Below are 25,012 nucleotides of genomic sequence, written 5' to 3' on the forward strand. Positions count from 1 at the left end.
AAGACGCAAAATACTTTGTTACTGCTAAGGTGTAGGGTGGGAGATTTGTCAGTGCAACATTTAAATAAGGTATTTTGCGGCTGATTCACACACTATACTATCTAAAATCATTTCCATTGTGTGATGTAGGATTCTTTGTTTGATAAAAGAAAACAATATAGTTGCAGGGTGGGCATTTAGGGTAGAGTGTTGCTTTTTCTCGGTATGTCAGTAAATGTGCTGGTGTCACGTATTCCATGCATTTGTTATGAAAGAATAATTTTCGCTTCTAATGGGTTTGTAATCGAGTACTGAAGTATTATACTTTTATTTTGATCGGTTGGATGAGGATTGGACCTTAGATAAAAATACAGGAATAAATAAAATAGATTCAGTAATAATTGTAAGAAAAATAAACAAACTGGGATTGAAGCGATCACAGTTTCCGTTCCTGGTAGAATATACAATTAAAATGCAAGTCCTTGATGGACTACTTGATCAGAGATGTAGTTCTCGTCTATATGACGATGCCGACAGTGCTTCAGCTGAATCAAAATCGAACTACACTATTGGATGCCAATGCTGTTCTGTATGTAATAATCGGACATTGATAAGACCGATAATTGCACTCGATCGCCTTGTTCCACCATCAGTCACCAATACAACAATAGTTGCTAATACAATAACAGCACAACAACTGATACAATTTGCACGTAAGAGTAATGTAGGAATACCTAGAGGTACAAGAACAGTTGACATACTTGAGGAGTTAATAGCCGACATGGTGATGAACCAGAAATGTATTGCATATGCTATTGCTACAGAAGTTGTTGAGTATTGTCGAGAACGAGCACAGCAATATCATTGACATGAATTTAAATTTCAAAACCATTGTTGTATATTAGGAGTTCGAGAGCCAAAATATCCCACATAAACATAAAAACCAGGCAAAGACGCTTGACTATTAGCAAATATGATTCCTACAATCACGTCGATTTTACCCTTTTACACTCTGAAGTTAAATCACATATTATCCTTATTACGCATTTGGTTATCTCACTATGTCGTAAAAATCATGGGTTGTAAACCAGTACGCAAGTTGAACATATGGGTCAGGAGTTGATGCATCAAAACAGAAATAATGAGGAGGAGCAGAATACAGAATAAATTATGACATTTATCGTAACTAAGACGACCGACCAACTCCTTTTTATATTCTTGTCCCCTCCAATCATGAACTAGAAGAACTTATAAATCTGTTCTTGAAAGGTCGCTGAAACATGATTGACTACTAATAAAATGTTATACTAGATTGCAGCGAATAGTCTCTCTCAAATATTTAGCTGATACTTATCTCGCATCAGAGTGAGAAGTTTTCGGCGTGATGATCGCAGATAAGACAAAAATGCAAATAATTAATGGAGTTATAGTTCTAAGATAAGTCACAGAAAACAGTGAGAAACATCAAGCTTTGTAAAATTAAACAAACATTTCCTTTCCCTAAAATGCAAAGTGAGAAATATAAAAGGAAATTGCGGTATTGCGAATTGAAATCCCAAATAATCTTCGAATTACTAACACGCGTCATAAATATTAAAGTTGTGAATAGACTTTAGCGGTATTCCAAAATGAAATATAACGCTAGTAATGTATGCATCTTGTACCCACGTAGGAGTGATGTACCAATAGTATTTTTGGGATTACAATAATACAACCGAACGATATATCCTTATTTGAACTTTTAATAAAAACTCAAGTCCCTTTTTGAAATAATAATATATTGCTGAACTGACAATTTCAAGAGAAGTATAGCTTGAATTAAATACTTTGAATAACAAGTTTTCACCAAAATTGAAATTATTAACACATCAGTAATTCGGTTTCGAGATCGTAAAACTATAATGAATAATATTACCAATGGACAAGATTGTATAGTCCTCTGCAGGAGCTCAGGTCACAAATATAAATTAGGTTCCCAATGTTTACAAGATAAAATCTTAATTACATTTAATACAATCTTAATAAAGAACATGACGAATACCATGTCCTTGAATCACGCCAATATAATAATCCTAATAGCGAATCCATAGTCGTGTCGTACCTTAATTTCGTTTTTCGCTTCATACAGTGTAGACTAGTTTTAGCAGCCTCACAACCCTTTGGCGACTTGCCTTTATAATTAGAAACAAAACTGAGGAGATTACTTTCTGTATCTAAAAGAAGTTTATCTGGCAACATATTCAATGGTCCAGGGTCCGTAATTGCAGAAACTAGTCGAAAGGGACCAAATCCTGAGTCCCTAACAGCAAACAACAGTAAGTGAACAACTTCACCCCACTCTGTTCTATCGCAAAATAATAAGACCGAATCTTAGTTTTCAAAGTTAGATGAAATCTTTCTAAAGTCCAGTGCTTTTTAAGGTGAGAGGCATATGTCAAATTGCTGGATACCAAAATTCGTGCATGCATAACTTGCTTGAAAAGTCCAGACATAAGGTTTGACCCGTAAGTAACGTGTACAGATTTAAGAAGGCCAAATCGTGGACAATACAAATTAATCAGACTTTATAGGATTGTTCTAGATTTAATATTCATCAAAGGAATTGTTCCTTGAAATCTTAAAAATGCACAGACTAAGGTCAACAAATGTTGGATTATTGATATGTTCATCGGTAAATGACAGAAACACTCAACATTTATTCGGCTAAATGTTTCGTTAAAGGTTTGTTTTTCAACCATTTAACAATTATGACAAGATCTAGAGCTTTTATAACATCACTTTTATTTTGGTGCATACGAGATTCAAGATAATGTGATAAGTTGTATTGATCCCTATATGACTTTCTAAAGGAGCGTCCTATCTACATAATGTTTGAGCTACATTATGGTAGCTAACTCTCTCTCATAACCAATATATGTTTTAGTCTCATAAGGATTCTCATAATACTCTGAGTATCTTCTGTGTCCCTTCAAATATTAACAGGGATTGGGTTGGTAGAATCAACCAAAATTGATATAGACATCAGTCGTTGATAATTCTTTATAATAAAAATGGGATATGTTTAACCCAGCAAATGCATTGTTTCAACGAATGACCGTTACGTTCACCTCTTATAACTAAATACAGTTTGAGTAGGTCTGTGTTGATTCTTTGTAATTTCTCAATTGAAAGCAATAAGAAATAACGTGCCATTTCTTCTTGCAATAGATACTCAGATGATCAGACAAGGATTTCTGATCAAAGTTTTTAGAAACTTGATTTCTAAAATATGTGACAGTTTGAGATGTGGAAGAGCTCGTAGTAAACTAAACTGATATATATTTACCAGGCGACTGCTTAGTGGAAGTCTTTATGACAACATAATACTACCTCGCGAATCCCTCCTATTTCGAAATTCCTCTTATCCTGTCTTTTTTAAATAGACAAAGGATATTAGCTCTTGCCCATTACCTCCTCTTGATACCACCAGATGTCGCAAGTTTCTAGTTGAGATAGATACTAACGAGGATACTCGCATGGCGGGGTGGTTGTGAGGTGGGGGTGTTGAAAGTAATATGATATGGTAAGTATTCTCGGTTAAACACAGTTTACTTTTTTTTTAAATTCTTTCTCCTTCGAATACGTCTACTAATCACATTATCTTCGGATAATAATTGATGGGAGGAGATGATGCTAATCTTCCGACCTCTACCTTGGTTATCATTAAGGCAAAGAATAGCTGGATTCCTCATGTGAAAGATAATCAATTCTCCTAATTACACATCCAACACAGACTGGGATTCCGAGAATTGAGACTGTTATACACAGTTGAGAAGATGAAGTCGAAATCCTCTTACCTACAAAGGTTTGACCGGCTAAAATAGCAAAGAAAAACAGGTTGTGTTCAATGATTTGGTTCGGTGTTGTTATCGTCTCTGCTGCTGCCACCGTTCGTACCAGATTCAACGTCTTTCTGCGATAATAAACTTCTTCAGTAGGTTGACTCTGCATGCCAGGCAACTCTTTCTAAAATATCTCGGATCTAGCTGTTTAATGCAATTGCGATGCTCGCGGGGATGACTTTAATATCATGAGCAGTAATCTATAGAAGGTGACTCTGATCTTGGGAGATCTCAGAGCATGCCGAGCATACAACTCATTTCAGCCCAAAAATAAGTGCTTAAGGGGTGATGTCTTCTTTTCTAGCCTTCACCTGTATGAAGAGGCGTTTCTCGTGTGGCATATGTCTCTGTGCAATTCAAGTAGTATTTGAGAATATGAACAAGAGCTTGCATGGATCTTGCATGGCTGATGATCTCAACTTATCTATGAGAGAGAAGGAGCGACTGACGAATCGTTGATTACCGACGGACGGTAACCGATTTTAGATACAAAGCCTTATTGTGTAAGTAGCATCATCCGATCTGAACGTTTAGAGATTTTAGACAATTGAGATCAACACTGCCTAAAATATATGAAAGGATTTTATTATGCCCAACGTCATATCTGCCATGATGCCAGTAAGTATATTATATTATGCAGCGATAGTTTTGAGAGTTATGGGGGCCAATTGTTTCTCCTCAAAGGTCCAAAAGATATACTAGTTGAGGAATTGAAGCCGTCATTGAGATGAAGCGATGAACGTGGTATCAGTCCCTACACACGCGTCTCGTAAGCCTTAACTGTGGAGTGCGTTCTTGTCCTTCATAACCTGTCCACAATCGAGATTGTTGGTCTGACAAGGCTGTCCTGAGAAGAGCCACGAGTGCAAAAGAAGACTGTCCGGACATGGATGGAACACCCACGACCGTGGTTTCATACGGAGGATCAGGTTGGCTGGGATTTTCATATGTAGATTTAACGCTAGATGGAGTGGATCGGTGACCAACGACTTGTCCCTCCAAAGAAGGGCGATCAGAAACACCTTGCACTTCCGTCCCCGTAATTTATGGATTATTGTTGGTATTAGCACCTGGGTGGGTAGGTAAAGGTCTAAGGTCCCTCCAAACAGATTGACAACGCATTCACAGTCCAAACTTAAGGGTCTGTAACTGGAGATGTGCACGTGGATAAATTGCAATTTCACTTCGTCGGAAAAAGGCATATTATTTGGCGTACCGAAAGAGCTCCGAGTGAAGTCTGATGTGTTGAGAGTCCATTCACTGTGAAGGACTTGACCACTTCTAATAGGCTGTCTTAAAGACAACCAGTCCACCGAGAATGTGTTTGACTTGTACGTTGATATGGAATTAGTCGCACAAAGAAACTGCGAAATCAGGACACGGTGGTTAGATGAGTTTGTGAACACTTATTTCTTTAGGAGATAGGGCACCATACCGAGTTGTCGAACATAATCTGAACCAATTCGCCCGAGAAAAGATCTTTCCAGAAGTGAAAACCCTTGACCACATTCCTCATTTCGAAGCGGTTGATGTCCAGAGGAAGTTTCCATGGTCCCCACATGCGGCGGACTGGTAATGAAGTCAAAGAACAGATGGGAAACACACCTAAGTGTACATGGATCGGCTCATAATGTTATTAACGGTTAGGGCTTCTCCACTGGGATTGCCATGATCAGCAAACCTACGTTGCGCTATTTATGCTGAAACTATCATATCTTATACTTAAACATGATGCCTTGATCTAGGGGGCTTGAAAATATGCGCAACTGTGCAAGCAATTAAATTTGTTGCGGGCGCATAAAGTAGACCGAGCGGGACCAGTTCAGCTACCGCATTGAAAACGCGATGAGATGCAGAAACTCTCTTGCTAAAATCCATGTCTTTTTTTGAAACAGACTCTACGTGTTCCCCGATTCTGGTGGATCGAAGACGAGGTGTCTGTAGCAGATTCCATTTGGTTAAGCACTCCATATCCGGTTGAACAAAGACCTAGGATGGACGACGGTCTGGCTTTCCACAATTGTCTAAATAGATGATCGTTCCTGCCTTTGAGTAGGATATAAGTAACCATTTGATTCTGGAGCATGCTGTACTTGACATCGACTGTATTAGTGAGCTGACGTAATACATAAAACGAATAAAATCGGAGGAGCTAAAGGGAAGAACTGTGAATTGATAAACATAGTCACTGTAAGCGAAACGGCGAATCTGCTGAGAGATTAAGTGGATAGGGACAGGAAAGTGTGGATCTATCATATCAATACTGACGGCATCCTCCTTCCGTTAGAAAGAGAGTCGGCTGATAGATTTCGCCATCTCGATGTTGAATTGGTTGTGTGGACAACAGTCGATCAAGGGTTCCAACCTATTTTTGCTTTCCGAGAACAAAAAAAGTCATTAGAAAAACACCGGGAATGTGGCCTTTTCACTTGCTGTACCGATCTTTTGATAAGCAACCGTATCTCTTGTATAGAAAGACATCCGTTTGCTGATCGTTCTGGCGTTGATGAACAAAACCCGAATGACCTTGTCATCCCCTTCCCCATTCTTTTGCACGGAATTGGGAGAACCAGTGATCTGTAATTGCTTCCTAGGGATCTATCATGGTAAACATGTGACTGAGAAGATTATCTTTCCTAAAGCCGCTTAACACACCTTCACACTGACGGAAAATGAGAATTGCAAACGAATTTTTTGTGGGATAAACTGCGAGGTGGAAAAGCAGTTCTTTGGCTTCCTTCCTCCTAACTTCCTTTATATTCTTGCAAAGCAACAGTAATCCGGAATTTTGGAGAAACGTGGTTCACACACATGCAACACGTTGTATCAAGGGTAGATTGGCCGAACCCGTCCGCAACATCGCGAACCAGATGTGATTGGTATGAGGCAGATAGTTCGCCCTATAAAACAGACGGCGTACATAGGAAAAGCCACTTAATTCGTGTCAAGTGCCGGGAAACCACTTCTGTCCCTCTGTTTCTCCTCATCGAGATCTACATATTATTTTGAGCAGTGGTAATGTGGGGGGCATTATGAGGTAGGCAAAACCCTATAAATATCTCAGTCCGTTTCAAGGTTGGCTCTGAATAAGACGTTAAAGATGGTGGATCTGAAGGAGTTCCGTCGCACTCCTTGTCTATTTGTGACAAGGCTCAATAAACTTGAAATTGTGTATCTTAATCAAGAATTAAAAGTTATAAACTCCGGTCAGAACATTTGGCACCATAAATGTTATTAATAAAGTGTTCATGGACCACAAATGAGATGGAAAATGCATTAAACTGTTTGTGGCTGCTCCTTATAAAATGGAAACTATTACCCGTTTGAAAACAAAAAGCACCCACTCGTTTGATTTTAACTGGATATGACGGGTCTTTGCTTAAAGGATATAATCATTGCTGGAAGCGGTATTCAAATTCGAAATCAAGGACACAATATGAACAGTGTAGGAATACCTCCTTACCTTTCACCATCCTCACAAGTTTTACAAGATCTCATTTTTACAATGATTGGACATCATGCATATTTTAATGATAATATGCAATAATTATCAAACACTTCCAACACTAGTTGTGATACATCTCTATAGTATATTGCTTTTGGGTGGGAGTAAAACAGTCGACAAAATAAAAGTTCCGAAATACATAAATTGCTCATTATGTACATCCTCCGTCAAACCTGATGTACCATCAGTCACAGCATATCCGGCTGTTAGTGGATAAAGCAATACCTCTTTCAGTATCTTCGGGTAGACAGTGATTGGTCAGAATTAACATTTTCCTATAATGACCATACTATTTGCGAAGTAAGTATCAGGTAAATCAATCAATAAATGCACGGTTTTTCTGTTCATAAAGATCTACATGGCATAACACTAGAAAAACAATTTGGGAACTCATCGAATAACCATTATAGGTATATTCTGATTATTGTTATACAGAGGCAACAGCCCCACCCCCCCACCCCCAAAAAAAAAACAAAAAAAAAAAACAACAAAACATTAACAACGTCTTAGGTTATATTGCTTCCAGCTTCAAACAGATAATAAAAAAAGACCAAAGCAGAGCCAAAAGACAGTATGCCTGTCATCAGAACCGACTCATAACACGGCGCATATTTACAATATTTTTCTGAATACAATCATTAGAAAAACAGGTAATGATTGCCAACACATTTTTGCGACGTGTATTACAATCAGCCGTAATTGAACAGAGAAAACAAAACTCAAAATATATATGTGATGCATCAAATGTTACAGCATCTACACAGATCTGCTAGAAGCTTTGATAACATATATTTAATATTGTAGTTTCAGCTGTAGCTAAAATATTTATAATCATGACATAAAAGGGGTGCACAGTGCTTGTTGATAATACACATCCCCAAAAATTGACCATAATTTGCTCTAAACTTTCACAGCTACTCTTGATAAAACAACCATAGTCGTATTCACGAGATAGTGCGAAAAGGAATAGCAGATAGACATAAATAAGTAATTAAACACGCTATTTAAAAAGGTACGTATTTGCATTTAGAATCCATGTAATATATCCCCTCTTCTGGCAGCCATATAACTGACGAAGCGTGACAAACTCAAAATATTTTTAAAGACGTTTTTCGTCACAATCATTTTATTCTTTTCAATACAAATCATTTATAAAACGTATAGTCTCTGATGTGTGAGGAAGGTATAGATTGTATCACATATATAGACTATGTACCGTCTTACCTGCAAATACTTGAACTTCACATAAACATATATAGACATCATTATTGTTCCCATTCTCTCTTTCGTTAGTTATCCTTATTGATTCGAATCGTGGCCAGGTTGAGATATCTACCATGACTACTGAACTTTCTGGTTTACCCAACCTTTTTATTTGTTTGTAGACATTGTTTTCCTGCTTCCCACTTATCACGTAACCTGCATTACGCTCCGTGAAGCCTGAAAAAGGAAACAAACATATCGTATAAAAAGGAAAGATGTTCAGCCAGTACTTCTGCGAGAAAAAGACAGCTCTAAAGCAGTGTTCTTAATATAAACACGAAAATAACTAAAATAACTGTGTCCATACAAGTTTCTTCTCCGCTTTTTCAATATCAATGTCTGCTCGATATATGTAATATTAGCTGCATAATAAAGAACATATAAAAAGGCTGGCATAATAAGCTAAACTATTGCACTTCATATAATGTATCCTATGAGATTACAAAATGATGATAGAGATATGTCTGGCCACTAAGTGTTACAATGCAAACTATTTGTGAATTATAACAAAACATGGATACCATTATTTAGTCAGCACAACCTGGACGTTACAATAGGTATAACGTTACAACGATCTCAATCCACTCGTAATATCATAGCCCATGCTAAAAGAAAACAAACTGCTCGGGGTGGACATCTTAACTCTAAAATGTCTGGACTATATCACCGTTTCGCTTACTATCTACCACAAGTTCAAAACATGGTCAGATTTTATATTGTATTATTTTCATAACCGCTTTCATTTGAACACGATTTGAATCCGCCAGGTACATATTTGTCCTTAACAGATCTCGCACATGAAAACGCATGACGAAGCTAAATTTGTGTTTCAATCAAATATCGAAAGAATAATTAGTAGAAAATCGCATTAGTATATGATTTTAAAAAATCAGAACATAGAAATATTAGTATATGCTTTCAAGCGTGAGTATCAATTACAGTTGTAGTAGACAAAATTGGTGATTTAAATGTCAATGTGATGTTCAACTTTAAACAGTATGTAACAATTGAATCTTGTCATTCTATGAACTTGATTTATTGGTGCCTAACAGTTAGTATTGTATTTGAGCAATCCTAAATTATTAAACAATTATTATGTACCTTTATTCTTTGTTCAATTCATGCATATACTATAACACAATATACGAATTTTTAATTTTAGAGTGCCATACATCTAAATTAAAAATGTAAATGCAAAAGTATTATTAACATAAAGATCTAATGTACATATATACCGACTCATCTACAATTACATAATGCAATGGTCATTATTACTGACAAAAACATGTAAGACATATATTTAAAGGGTGATTTATTCCATCCATCTATATTTTGCGAGTGTAAATGTAATACACTCATGCATACACACACACACGTACATACATACACACACACACACACACACACACACATATATATATATATATATATATATATATATATATATATATATATATATATATATATATATATATATATATATATATATATATACGTGACTGATTGTATTTCATGTATGTACGAAAGTATGAATATTTAATATGTGACAGCAAATATCGTCTTTGCCATATCTGGGTTATATTCCTGTTGAATTTGTCTTATTCTTAGAGCTATCCTGTAGCACTTGTCATGATTCTGTTTATGATTATGTCGTAATAATATCATTTAAAAATGATTTAAATAATATAAAGAGATGATATTTGCTTGTAACCACGGTATAACGTTTCTAGTTGACAGAGCGGGTGCAAATACACGCATTTTTCACACACGAGATGAAACATAGACGAATATATGAATACAACCAACAAACAAATCGTAGAATGTCGCAAGATTCGACAAGTCTTTTTGTACAAGTACAATGGAATGCAAACTTGCAGCAAGATAAGGAGAGATTGTCACAAAGATTGATGACGCAAATACAAAACGTTTTGAGCTTAGAAAGGTTTTCGTCAAGGGAAGAAGCAACCTACAGCCAGAAAGCAATTACTAAGTAGAAATCCAAGAAAAGGTACAGATTCGTGTTTCTTTCAATAACAGCGTGAATCTACAAACACAATATACTAAGTGAAAGAAAGATAAAGCATTGAAAACGAAGAACAAAAGTTGCAAACATTGCAAAATGGTCTTACAACTGGCAAACTACATGTCTGCGCTTTCAGAAACTCAACATAAATATATCGAAGCAATCAAACGAAGAGCTTATTGTGTTGATCGCATGCAAAGAAAAGATACAGCCCTCCTCCCACTCTCCCATACAGTACAGGGTGGGGGATGGAAGAAAGTGAAGAAGAGAGCCAAATTCCAAAATTTCGTTTTAAGTACTGATCTAACGTGGAACATTTCAGATTTCATCTTTGGCCCCGACATTGGAAATTAAGCAACTGACAACATATTGTGATTTGTTTCAAGGATGGAGACAGAAGACTAAAACCATGCGTAGCTACTAATCAATGTCATGTACAAACTTTACTCAACAAATTCTACCGGTGCGTTCCATATCGGTCCACCTCTGGTTAAATTCAGTCAGTACCATCTCTAAGGACTTCTTTACATTTTGCTCGGGAAGAAATTGTTCAGAAATTGACCACAGGAGTAAACTGGAAATCAGTTGGAAGTTAGGATACCTATGCAAAAATAGAATAAATTTCCTGACATGCAGGATATATAACATTTTTTAACGTTGGTTAAACTTCTTATTTCATACAGTAAGTGGATAAGTACAAGATCCATATTAGCAAAACGTTTAACATTCCAACGCAATCTTTTCTAAATCATAGCGAAGTAAACGTTTCGCAACTCCTTATGTGTCTTATTAGTTGTAGTAGTAATAATAGCAGCAATATTTGAACGCTTGTGTGTATTCCTGGAATTATGCTACATATAGTAATCAATACTGCGATAAAGACGTTCATACGTTTGAGTTTGATATGCAGCTATTTTGCTTTCGAAACTCGGAGGCGGAGGATTGGTAACTGCCAGTATGACCGCCAATATCCGTTTAGATGTTTCTATATCGATGATGTCTTGAACTAATTCAGATCATAAAGTTTGAAATTTATCATCCCTCTCCCAATATGTGTTTCCAAAGCAGCAAGGTTCTTTGGCAGTATCAACAAGGTGATCACTGACTGAGTTAATATGAACAACGGCAAAATCTGTATAAAATCATGATACTACGCAAATATTCGAGATTTATTTCAGATTGTCACCATTTAATGTTATTGTTCGATGTTTCCAGCGTGGTGAATTTCATGGTAATATAGGCAAGATTTAATTTGATTTTCTTGGGTTATCCAAAAGAGTTGGATTCAGAGTATCAATGGAGTTTGTACTTAACCGGTTAAATCGCTTTGTTAATTTATCATACAATTCTTGATGTTTTTGAATCTTTAATCTGACCAGCGCCAGACGGCAAGCTGCCTCCCCCCCCCCCCCCAGGTCAACAACTTAGAGGCCGCATTAGTCACATTCACTGATTTTGTAACAAGATACGTTTATTTCGATAAACATCGGTGAGGTCCATTCATTTGACTGTATCGTCCCTCGTGGAAGATTTTGCAAATTCCATGCCGGCAATAATACCCTGTCCGTGTTGGCGTCTTGATCGTTTATAGATTTCTCCGTCGTATTTATAACTGGATTAAATTGACAGATGTATTCCTCATCGCTGTTTATGTTGGTAGCGTTGCTATCCACTTCGGTTTGTGTTGAGGCGCTTGAGCCTTGCCGACATATATGATAAATTCAGGTGGCCCTGTGAACCAATATGAATCAAAATGAAACGTCTGATTGAGTATGCGACTCAATGAGTACCAGGACGTTCACTGGGACTTACACTGATTGTTTCTATTTTACGTGTATGAAGCGACCCTGGTAATTCATAAAATATGTGATTAGTCATCGCCGAGCCAAATCCTGCAACTCAAAATTCGAGAGTGTTATTTTATTTTCGTTACTCGCATTTCCAGGTCAAGTTTTAGTTCGACTGGCAACTTGTTATTGTATACACCGTTGTCTCCGCATATGTTGTATATTTTGGCCGTATTTTGTATCGTGGTAATTCCGTCTATGGTTCCAACGTCACCGAACGTAGGGACTATGCAGCAGCTGGTACTGCAATATCTATTAATGTTGGTAATGCAGCGAATAATGGAAATATTCCACTGGTTTAGGCAATATCGGCGAGCCCTGATGCTGATCTTGTTAATGTTAAAATCCCTTTCTTAATACTTCATTAAAATGAACCATCTCTTTAGCGTTAGTGTTTTTTTGTTGGTTCACCATGCACTCGCGAGTCCTTTAATCGTACTGTGGCTTCACAGTTGGTATTTTTTGTTGTTGTGGGGGTCCATCTATTTGCGTATTCTGACTTTCGCTCTATATCAAATGCACACGGTCGTACATCGTGTTATTATGTTGGCTTTTTGTACATCCGTTCATTTATATATCTATCCAAGATATATCTCATGTGGTAGATACCGATTTAATTACGTAAGTGAATATTTAGCAATCATCTTCAAACAGATTTTGCGGAAAGAATGTCATTCATCTAACAATGTATTATAAGGTAAATTGCGATTTAAAAATGTATATAGTCTGAACTCGCAGAATCTCTCATCTTTCCGCCCCAACAGCGTACTTATGCAGTGATACAAAATATAATTAAAATATCGGGAATTAAGAATACTTAACGTAAGTGTGCTTTTTGTTCTCACAAGATATGCTAGTGTGTATATGTAGGGTATTAGAGCAAACGCATTTGTGTTTGTCCGTAAATTCTCATTCCTTGTTTGTGAGAAGCTGTAGCGTTATTATTCTAAAGTCGATAATTTGTTACTAAGAATGAGTCAGTTTATGTTTTTAGATGTATATTTGGGAGTCCATCTCTATCCCGGAAAAATTCCAATTAGAGCCCATACTGTGCCATGATGTTGTATTCCTACATAAATTAATGCCGTATCACAATGTTAAATTTCCCAGAGGACAATACTATTATGTTATGCGAGAGTTTAAACAAAGGACTATATGACCCATCACGCTATAGTTTAACGTACGCCATAGTGACCACCATTTTTTAATTATTATGGCAGGCTTGAATTCTGGTAGAGAGCCACAGTTCCCTAAAGAAATATTAAATTATGTTATGTATATTTGATTTAATTTATATTAGCTTTGATTTAATTGTTTCTTTGTTAGTTTAAAAAAAAATTATTACATGATATATTAATGGAATTTTCTTTGCTTGATTCGATATTTTCCAGAAATTCAGCTCAGCTTTAAGAAAACCTAATATCAGAATTTTGTATCTAAAAACTGACCTAGTTCCTAACCTTATTTCATGATTGGAAGTAAAGAACTTTTTTGCTAGTCTTTTATTCTTTCTTAGTGTGGATTTTATACAGTGAAATTGAGGCTGTACTGGGAGTACGTGATGTTAGACTTGTAAATAACTTCTACGTTGTTATTTCGAAATTCTGGTTTACCAGAAATTCGCAGTAGCCAGATTTGATAGTGATGGTTTGGGAGATAGTTTCAGTTGCGTTTTTAAGCATTTAGATGTCAAGGCATTTTTTCTATTGTGAGTAGTTGGAGTTAAATTTTTATTTTCTACAAATTATTTGGATTCCAAGAGATTTTTTCCTGGAAAGACTTGTGCTCGGAGTTAATTCTTGGACAAGGATATTAAAGATTTCAAAGACCGGAATATTATTTTCTGTATTTCAGCAAAGAACTGCTTACACTTTAGTACTATACTGATTAAAGTATACGCCATCGCCTTCCATTTTAGATTTTCGTCGGAATTAGAACTTAGATTTATTAGAACATTTTATTACTGGGACTTCTACTTTTTAATTCTTGGATTTTTCTTGGATTGGGTCTGGGCTCGTTTTTAAAACCGTAAGTTCTTTTTTATTTTTACCTTGTATTTCTAGAGAAAAAGATTATGTGTTAAACTCTACACATAGTGTTCGTTGTCTTCTCGTTTCTTTTGTTACAGTTTTTGAGACCCTAAACACGTTACAATTCCCTCAATCATCATAGTGGTCCAAATATAATCTTAAATTCACAAAATGACGCATACAGTAGTAGTGCATTTACCACTTTCATATTATTCCTCCATCCAGTGCCAGTAATCAGTAAGTATTCATCAGAATATATATATATATATATATATATATATATATATATATATATATATATATATATATATATATATATATATATATACATAACATATAACGACGATAGTGGCACAACAATTCTCAATAAAGGCGGTTTCATTTTGAATTTATTCTCAGCTAGGCATTCCTCTATCAGTTCTGTTTTTAATTGCTTTTCTTGTATATATAATGTAATTTTATCTTGCAAATCTACTGAATCTCTTGAAAATAATTAACAGATAGAATATTATATTCTACATTTACTACCAAAATAACGCATAATAAATTCACCTATAAAATTCTAGTTTGCATCCTCAGACAGGATAAATATACAGTGTTTCACGCATTTCCTAAAGATCATTAAGTTTTTTTTATTCCCGAAGACGGTCACCATATTTCTTCTATTTTTTCAAAATTGTTTGCTGGGGTGTGCCACCTCTCAGTTTCAATAATTATAATGAGACTTGAAACATGCTTGCACTGTCATACAGATTATATATGTTCCTACTACTCAAGACCTGAAAAATATTTTTCTGCATTTGCAACAGCGACAATGACGCAATATATGTCATACAGGGTCGTAACACACCTGCTAGATTTGCGAAATGATCTTTCCTTTCCTATCCAGTCAACAAACTGTACATCCCAACAATTGTACCGTTAGTACTGGATCCTTTCATTTTGATTTTTTTTTGTAATTAATTTTCCAAAGTTGAACATTCCATTGAGATCAACCATTGAATATCGGCACAAAAGATCTTCACTTTTTAGTTACGTAATCTGAGAAATAACATTTATGTATATACTGATACCTGTGCCCTATTTTGAACTTTCTGTGCAAAAGAACAAACACCAAACAATGCAATTGTCTTCCAATTATCAAAATACATATTATCAATTGCATATTTTTAACAAATTTTAAATGTTAGACGTATCTTAGTAGGCAGATCGTATCGTTATTTTCATGTGTCCCAATGAGCTGAAATGTTTTGAATGTTTGCCTGCATGCATTAACGTATGGCCTTCTATGATCTGTTTTTTTTTAAACCATGATTTGAGAAACCGATCATATTCCAATTTTACGGGAGCACGAACTGCTCATAAAATTGTCAGGTTGGTATTATTGGAATGAAATGTCAGGTTCAGTTGGTAAAGCTGTCACGCAGTCTACATTTTGAAGGAATTATCATTATATAACAAACTTGACCATACGTTAGAAGGGTATTACATGACTTACCGTATTTGTTTGTTTTATTTTATATACCCTTTCTTAATCGTAAAAATTGTATTAATGCCTTTACTTGCTGGGCAACTAATATATATGTATATTTTGAAGGGTTTTCTTTTATGCATGAGCAACTACTATATCAAAATTCGGAGAACTTAGCTTTTAATTGGCTCTATATCGTCAGGGTTGTGCTGATGTACCGCTATACAATATTGCTACTGTTGCTGCTAAAATCACTAAAGTTTATTATGTAAAACTGAACCTGTATGTATTAAACCGTTTCTATTAAATATGGTAATTATACAGATGAGAGTATTTAGGTCGTTGGTCATGCTTATTTTGAACAATATCGTAGACATAAAACAGTAGCAGAATTTCTCCATTTAGGTTTATAGCTACTTCAATGTAGATTATTTGCTTTGTTGGTCATTTATATTGACCGTTTAATTTAGAGACATATACTAAAGTATACAATATTTCTGCATTCTAGGATATATCATTTATCGTAGGGTTTTGATATACAGGGTGTTCCGTGTCTTAGTTTCTGCTCCTATTTGTTGTTATTTTCTTTATTTTGAGGTGGTTTCTTGATGAGCATCATCATTCTGTCATAAGGACATATGCTATAACAAATGCATCATGGAAGAGATGCAAGATAGCAATACACAAAAGTAAGTATTGCAGTCATCACGTCATTAGATGTCTTTTCTTATGATTGTTCCCATGTTCTTCTTTCACCAAAGTACTAGGCGTCATGTATTGCCCATCATGTATTGCAAAAGGAAATTAAACTCACAGTAAACTACATCAAGAACAGCAACAACGGAAACTCTCTTACTTCTAAACTAAATATCAACGCAACTTGATTATCCAGCAGCGGAATTAAAACTGTCGAAAATTTCAATATATAATGAGATAAAATTTGCTTTGTGTAATGAAATTGGCTGTTTGCAACTACTCTGTAAATCGAAAATGTCAATCAAAAATTTACATTACTATCATACATGATCGGAAACCAAAAAACTTAAGCATACCAATTAGCGTGGATTCATATTAGGGAGATAATTCGTTGAGGCCCGATATATGTTAATGAATCTTGTTGGATACATGCTGATCGCTTCAGGTGAGGTATGATCCCGTTATATACTCTATTAAGCAAGGAACTTAGTGACCTTAAGCAGTAATGAAAGCTCTAATATAAATCCTCCAAAGTGCATATATATATATATATATATATATATATATATATATATATATATATATATATTAATTCATCCATACTTTCAAATTAGCTTGCATATCTTTCTTATCATCGCGTCAAAATATACATGTCAACTTAGGGGAGTATATAGTACAGTCAGCGACAATGATTGCATTAGAATAGGAAACACGACCTTATGGGATAGCAAACTCGAAAAAGCATATGTAATCGTTCACACAACAGTTAACATAAGGATGTATCCTTAGTGGAAAATGATGAATTGATTGACTACAGGATTCTATTTTTAGAAAGAAGTCTTAAACTAGTGAACGGTTCATATGTGGGAAAGACTATTACATTAACACCGTCTGATGCATTTCAAGAACCGTGTCCATATTTCTGGACAGTAATTTTCAGTGTCCTGCTCATGGAATACATAAATCGAACTCAATCTTGTCATATCAAGTCAGATCTCATGATTTACACAAATCAGTGTGATTACACTAAACAGTGTCAGTCTCTCTTCTATATTTAACTAATAGCAGCAGAGAGGGCGAATCCCACAAAGTATTTTGCTTAACAGAGCCTTCTATCGAGCACATTTTAGATAGAGATATTATTTTTCACAAAATAAACACTTCAAGTCAGAAAACATGACAAAATGGGCTTTCTCTGCTGACTTGAAGTGTTATCTCATGAAAATATCTACCTATACAACTATTTCTTGATACAAGGGTCTATCTTGCGAAAACACTCGGTGGCGCCCTCTCTGCTGCTCTGGAAAATATCCTGGCAGAGTTTGCTTGTCGTCGCCGTTTCTGCTGCTACAAATTAAAAATTTAAGTTAACAATAATGGCCAACATTGGAGAAGCACATTCCGCTAGACTACCTCGAGAGCGACTAGAAGCAATACAAAAATTTCTTCCTGTGAGAGATTCTGTAAGACAAAAATTACAAGCGCGGCAGCAAGCACAAGTTGAATTTGCAACAGGTGCAGAAGAATTATTTAAACCCGTTACAACAGCTACTAAAAAGCTGCAGAGATCACAGAAAGAGCTTTATTGGGAGATGAAAAAGGTATTCTTCCAGTGCTAAAACAAACCGCTGAGCAGACTGAAAAAATTGCTAGAAGAACCAAACAAACAAAAAAGATTTTACGAGATCTTCCAACTGATATAGTTGCAGCTCAACCACAACTTGAAGATGAAGGAGAAGAAATACTTGAAGGTACTGTTGGTGAAACCCCCAAAAATGAAAAGAAAGTAATCGATTTTAGGAGAAATTTACTGAAGAGGGTAAACAAGAAATTAAAAAATATAAAATAAAACTAGACAGGACAAAGCCAAGTTTGGTGAGTTTGCTGTCGAACGTTTTTCTTTCAGAAATCAATTTTTGAAACCCGGATACGTTAAAGTTAGTGATACATGGAGAGATTGGTTGTTTAAAATAAATCAAAATGTTGATCATATAGACAAGGAAGATGTTGGTTATAAGATTTATTTAGAAGGGGCAGAAAGTTATGATAAAACATTAAAAGAAAAAAAGCAAGAAAAAAGACAGAAAGAACAAGAACAAAAACAAAAACAAAAACAAAAAGAACAAAGAGAGCAAGAAAAAGAACAAAAGCGAAAACAAAAAAAAAAACAAGAAGAAAAAGAACAAAAGCGAAAAGAAAAAGAACAAAAGCGAAAATTGAAACAAAAGACGCAGGAACCTTCACCGCCATTGGAACATCCAGATGAAGAAGAAGAGTTTTACGATATACTTGATACCGGCGCAACTGGAAGTGGTTTGGGGGGTGATTTTATTCCCTGCCCTAACAATATTATCAATGACGTATTGCGGTTAGAGGTTCTCTTAGGAGGAGCGCGGGCTGGAAATAACTCACCAGAAATAATTAATGAAGCGGCTGATATCTGTCAGCGATTATTTCGCGGCGGCATCATGGATGCTTACATTTATCGAGAACTTATTGATGAACTCACGGACAGCGACTGAAAGTCGCCGCGATTAGAGAAATAACTGATTAAATAAAAATGATCGTACACAATTCTCATCGTAGACCAGTCATGGTCAGGGTGGTAAATTCACGAGTACCCGTATACAGGATGACTTATGGAAACGGAATTGGTGATGTTGTTCGGGGTTTATTCGCGAGGATGGCACCTAAAGCAATACCGATCGCAAAACACTTATCAATGAAAGCTATTGATGTTATCAAAGATAAAGCTACTGGCGCTGTTCGTAGCGCTGCCAGTAAAGCATTCTTGGCAATCAAGGACAGACTAACACGATTAATACGCAAACCTCAAAGAGGTTCGCCGGTAAAATTACCAGCCACCGCAGGCATGCCCGCAAATGTTAGTAAAGTAATAAATGAAGCCGCAAATCAAAAACTAACAGCCTTGATAAATCAAGGGATAAATCCTGAACAAATAAACACAAGTTTGATGGCGGGAAGTGGTCTTCGTTTTAGACGATAACTTTTATAATAAAATGTTTAAACGGCAATCCGACCCAGCATTCGACATAGACGAACCGGTCCTTAAAAAAGAATCAGTGCGTGATTATCAGTATTATTCTTATGACGCACGAGAACCAAATAAACGAGGACGAACTGAACTTCAGGTTCAAGATACAAGTAGATATTTCCTGCCCGCTGAAGCATTTATTGAAGTAGAAGGTGAAATTATAAAAACCGATGACACAGAATACGACGCGGGGGTTAAAATCGGTTTTGTCAATAACGGAATTATGGCCTTGTTTGATAGTGCTATCTACATGATTGATGGAAAAAATATCGAATCGATTCAGAAGGATGTCGATGTTGCTACAACAATAATTGGTCTAGCAAGATATGCTGATGATTATACAAGATCATCTGGTCCATCAATGATGTTTGCCAAGGACACTTCTAATTTTCCTAACAGTGATCAGTACAATATTAGACGACCAAGAAACGATACCAATACCGCTGACGCTGCTGTGTGGCCGGTGGTTCATGGTGCTAATGAAGAATTTAATTTAGGTTTCGCTGCCCGCAGACAAATGTTGAAAGGTAATCGTAGAAATTTTTCACGTGCCATTCCGCTATCGCACATCTTTGGATTTTGCAGAGATGTCAGAAAGGTATTTTTGGAGCAAAACATACAGTCGTGCTTGTTAGAAAAGCCAACGACAATGATGCTATATGGCGAACCCTAGGTGACGCTGGTAAGGTAAACATAACAAAACTATCGCGTGGAATTATCTATTTTGATTCGTATGGGTTAGCACCGCCAGTTGAATTTCTCCGATATACAAAAAACATCCCCCTGACAAAGTCAGGGACAAAGTCAGGGACAAAGACAGGGACAAAGTCAGGGTCAACGACGAAAGTTTGGTACTCAACGCTACCAACACAAACACTGACCGATCCTCAGATATGTGGCCGTTAGGTAACAAATGTTCTTGATGCGATCTCAAAATCAATGATTTCACCTCACAAAATCGTGCACGAGTATACCATGGGTCGATTTAAACAGTTTCCTATCAAATAATGGTTGATATTTACTGAAGATCTCTCATGAAACAAAGACAAAAAAATGCGCCGATGTGGATTTATCAAAATATGCGACCAAAGATGAAATCGATAATCTTTTAAGTCTGACCGGGATAGACCCAGATGAGGTTGTTATTTTTCAGGACCGGCACGGAAAACTAAAAACCAGCGATATCAAATGGCATGAAATAATTCGTAGGGTTCTTGGAGCTGTCCCGGGTAACATCCCTGTGTTCACTGACAGCGGAAAAATCAGAGATTCGGTGATATCAATCGCGGCGCTTCGAGATGATACGCAGAAAGCTGCAGGGGAACGTGTAGCGAAGACCGGTGATACAATGACAGGTGAACTCAATCTCGGTGGGTTCAAAATAACAACGCTGGCAGATCCGACCTCGCCAACCGACGCCACTAACAAGCAATATGTTGACACCATTGACGGTAAACTAACCACGTTGCGGGCTGAGTATGATGTTCACGTGGGTGCGTTTACAAGATTTCGCAGAAATTATCAAAAAACTGATGAGGTCATATATAAATTCTTCGGCACTCCTCTCATCGTTGACATAAAACTTTCTGATATCAAGACCAATATTGACACGATCAAACAAACACAGCAAAACATCGTAGCGGGGATTCCTGAGTTCGTTAGCAAAACCAGTTTGATTAAAGTCCCCACTGGAGTTACTTCTGGGCATATCACCAACATAGTATACACGGTATCATCGGGATTCGCAACATGGTCCAATCAAAATAATACTATCAAATATACAGCAACAGCCATTGGAGTGTATAGACTGTCTGTGTTCAGTGCCACTAAATTTGAAATCTTCACAACATATCCCTGGAGACATTCCACTGATAAGTATTCCGGGGTTGTGACTATCATATTAAACAAGGAAACCGAAGAAACATTTATACTGGAAGCCGCCGACAAGAAATTAACCGCAACATCTTACTGGTGGTGTTTGGAATTTGTAGCTGAAACGCCTCAATTGGTTACTACGTAAAATAATAAAATGGCCTCATTGACGAAGTCAATGGCGCAACAATACAGATATGATCAAGTACGCAAATGGCATTCAGAGTGAAGAGATACTATTGACAAGTGCACAACAAAGATAAAAAAATACAAACGGTGTGTAACCATGTTAGACACAATAGTGTATTCGGTATGCGCGGTAGTTGCATCTACTGGGGTATTATTATCAGCGCTGACACCAGTGACAACTGCAATCGCGATTACAATCACAATTTCAACATCAACGACAATTGCAGGAGTTGCTAATATAATTGCGAAAAAAATATCCTCGTGTGAGTTAACAAAATTGCACGAATATGAAAAGTTAAACAGCGCGGACACAAGCACCTACTCGAAATTGTCGTAGTTGATATCATCCAGCCTTGACGATACAACAATATCAGATTTCGAATTCGTGCAAATGGCAGGGGTGTACAACGATTACACAAAGAACTTCGATTTGAAACGACGGCAGATAAATAATGACGGAATTACTTCAGCAGATTATCGCAAATACAAGCCCGGCGCGAACATCTTTGTCAACAGTAACCTCAACTAAGCCAGAATTCAGTATTAATTTTCCAACTGCGATTCCAGTAAGCGAGATCGCGTTAGCACAATTACGAGTATATCACAGCTGGCCCAATATCAGATCAAAATCGTTTGGTGGATTACCAGCAAATACGTTTGTGTTTGCATATAAAACTAAACCCGATGGCACGCCAGACTAGAATGTCATTGTGTTACCAACCGGGTCTTATCAAGTCGAAGAAATCAATGAGGACTTGCAACGTCGAATAAAAAATATCACCGGGAAGGAATCCAAAATGGCAATAACTGTTCATGAGCCAACGCTGTCGTCGGCCATCGAAATAAACACCCCAGACGACGCCGTGGATATCTATAATAGTTCAATCAGAACAGTGTTAGGATGGCCTGAAGTCGCACCACCCGAGGCGTCACCAATGCTGCCAACACCTAGAAAGTCTGATTATGTCACTGACAAAAAGTCATATCATGAAATTATCCCGACATACAAACAACATCTGGATAATATAAAAAGTGCAACGGGTACTAGGTTTGGCTTCCCCGACACGGACAGTTGGGCTTTTATCCAAGGAGGAACTAGTGCTTTTACTCTTGACCTAAGCGATATTATTAAATATTTTGGAGAAATTAATCAATTAAATAAAACACAACTAAAGCAGCTGCGATGGTTCTTCCAAGAACATCTTTTTTATATAACAAGTTCACGCAGCGAAATTATTACGCGGATTGAAATGTTAAATCAGCTTGCCGCAGACATGGAATATATTAACCAGCGAGCAATTCAGACAATAATTGATGACACTGATGACAGAAGTCGTTCTAAACTACAATTTCTAATCGATCACTCGCTGACGGAAGCCACGCTGCCAAATTTTACATTTCCCGGATACAACGTGCCCGAGTTAAGAAAATCTGTCACCTACCTCATCAGTGAGTCGTTCGATGACATACTTGCACAACAAAGAAAAATGCTACCGGAGCCAACTGTCCTCAGACATAACAATAACACCGAAGGGCAAGGCCGACATGTATCCCCGGGCATCGTAAATATAACTTCAATGGTCGCGGTCAATCTTGTGTGTAATGTCATTGATGGCAGTTACAGCACAGACACGACATTATCAAATCAAGCCCAGCAAGGATTTATTCTTTATTCATTTACTCCGAAAGAACCACCTGGATTTCTGATTGTGCAAGAGCCGATCAATCCGGTCTATCTACGATGTCATAATCCGTGGCTGACCAGAATAAATTGCACACTGACAGACCAGTCTGGGAATCCTCTTGATTTGCGAAATGAAACACTACATATTAGTCTCCTTGTGAAATCGTAAACGATTTCCAAGTCCTAAGGACTTTCAATCCTAGAAGTCGAAGACTTCCACGATTTTCAATTAATAATATTATATTATAATAATGTCCTTGAAAAAAATGTGATGATGATTTCATTGATGATAGCAGTGATGTCACTGACGTCACTGACGTCGACAGTGATGATGATAGCACTGATGTCACTGACGACGACAACGATGATGATAGCAGTAATGTCAACGTCAACATAAAAAATATTTCAATAAATTATTTTAAACAATTAAAAAGTATAACATGAATCGTGTATTTCACGAGATCGTCTCAATAGGATATTGCAGTAAAAATATTTTACTTTATATATATTTTCTGCAACACTGACAAATTCACTGAAATTTATGGGGTATTTACTAGTAAAATTCACAGAAATCGTCCAATTTGCTAATTTCATGGGGGCGTTTACTAGTAAAATTCACAGAAATCGTCAGATTCACTGAAATTTATAGGGTGTTTACTAGTAAAATTCACAGAAATCGTCTGAAATTCACAAGCAAGTATTTTTTGTGCAAGCAACAGTAAAACTATTTTACTTTATATATATTTTGTACATATTGTCCGATTTGCTAATTTCATGAGGGTGTTTACTAGTAAAATTCACAGAAATCGTCCAATTTGCTAATTTCATGGGCGTGTTTACTAGTAAAAATCACAGAAATCGTCCGATTTGCTAATTTCATAACGGTGTTTACTAGTAAAATTCACAGAAATTAATATAAAAAATATATTGAAAAATCGCAGGAGATTTCCACAATTAATCAAGCAAGTATCATATAATGTATCACCGCGTGAAATGTTTCATACATGATAAGGAACTTCTTGATAAAGCTGTCAAAACCGGAAAAGTTACCCCGGAAAAAATAATTGTTGATATATACGGTCATGACGATTTTATACTGACTGATGTACACTTGCAAGTATCGATAAAAGATCATGTTGTTATCGCGCATTGTGATATACATCAAATCCTCGAGTATATACGCGTATTTAGATCGTAGATTGAATTGATAAATCTATAGATTTATATCTTAAATATGTACCACCACACCGATATTTTCGTGTATGACAAACAATCACTCAAGCAAGCAGTTAAGGCTGCATTTGCACAAGAAGAAATTAACGTTAAATTGCTTATTGATGAATACGGAGACGAAGATTTCTTACTAACACAGCAACAGTTAGATAATATCAGACGCGAGCATATTACCGCAATAGTATGTGACAGATCAAATTCTCAATTATGCACACTCCTGCATTGAACCCGACCAACTAAGGAAACTACTATCTCGCTGACGCCGTGTCTTTGTTGTCCAGGGG

The 25,012-nt window shown here is 36.5% G+C and overlaps 1 protein-coding gene across 1 annotated transcript in view; it reads right to left on the reverse strand.

Annotated features, from left to right (window-relative positions):
* The window catches only part of LOC149807700 (E-selectin-like), a 98,835-nt gene that overhangs the window by 61,839 nt on the left and 11,984 nt on the right, over positions 1–25,012 (reverse strand). Inside the window, exon 3 of the mRNA XM_089959222.1 lies at positions 8,590–8,805. Within this exon, the coding sequence (XP_089815348.1) occupies positions 8,590–8,805 (216 nt within the window). The remainder of the gene's footprint in view (positions 1–8,589; positions 8,806–25,012) is intronic.

This window comes from Sinohyriopsis cumingii, chromosome 1 (genome assembly GCF_028554795.1).
Source record: "Sinohyriopsis cumingii isolate HCF-2022 chromosome 1, ASM2855479v2, whole genome shotgun sequence".
In the NCBI taxonomy this organism is placed as follows: Eukaryota; Metazoa; Mollusca; class Bivalvia; order Unionida; family Unionidae; genus Sinohyriopsis; species Sinohyriopsis cumingii.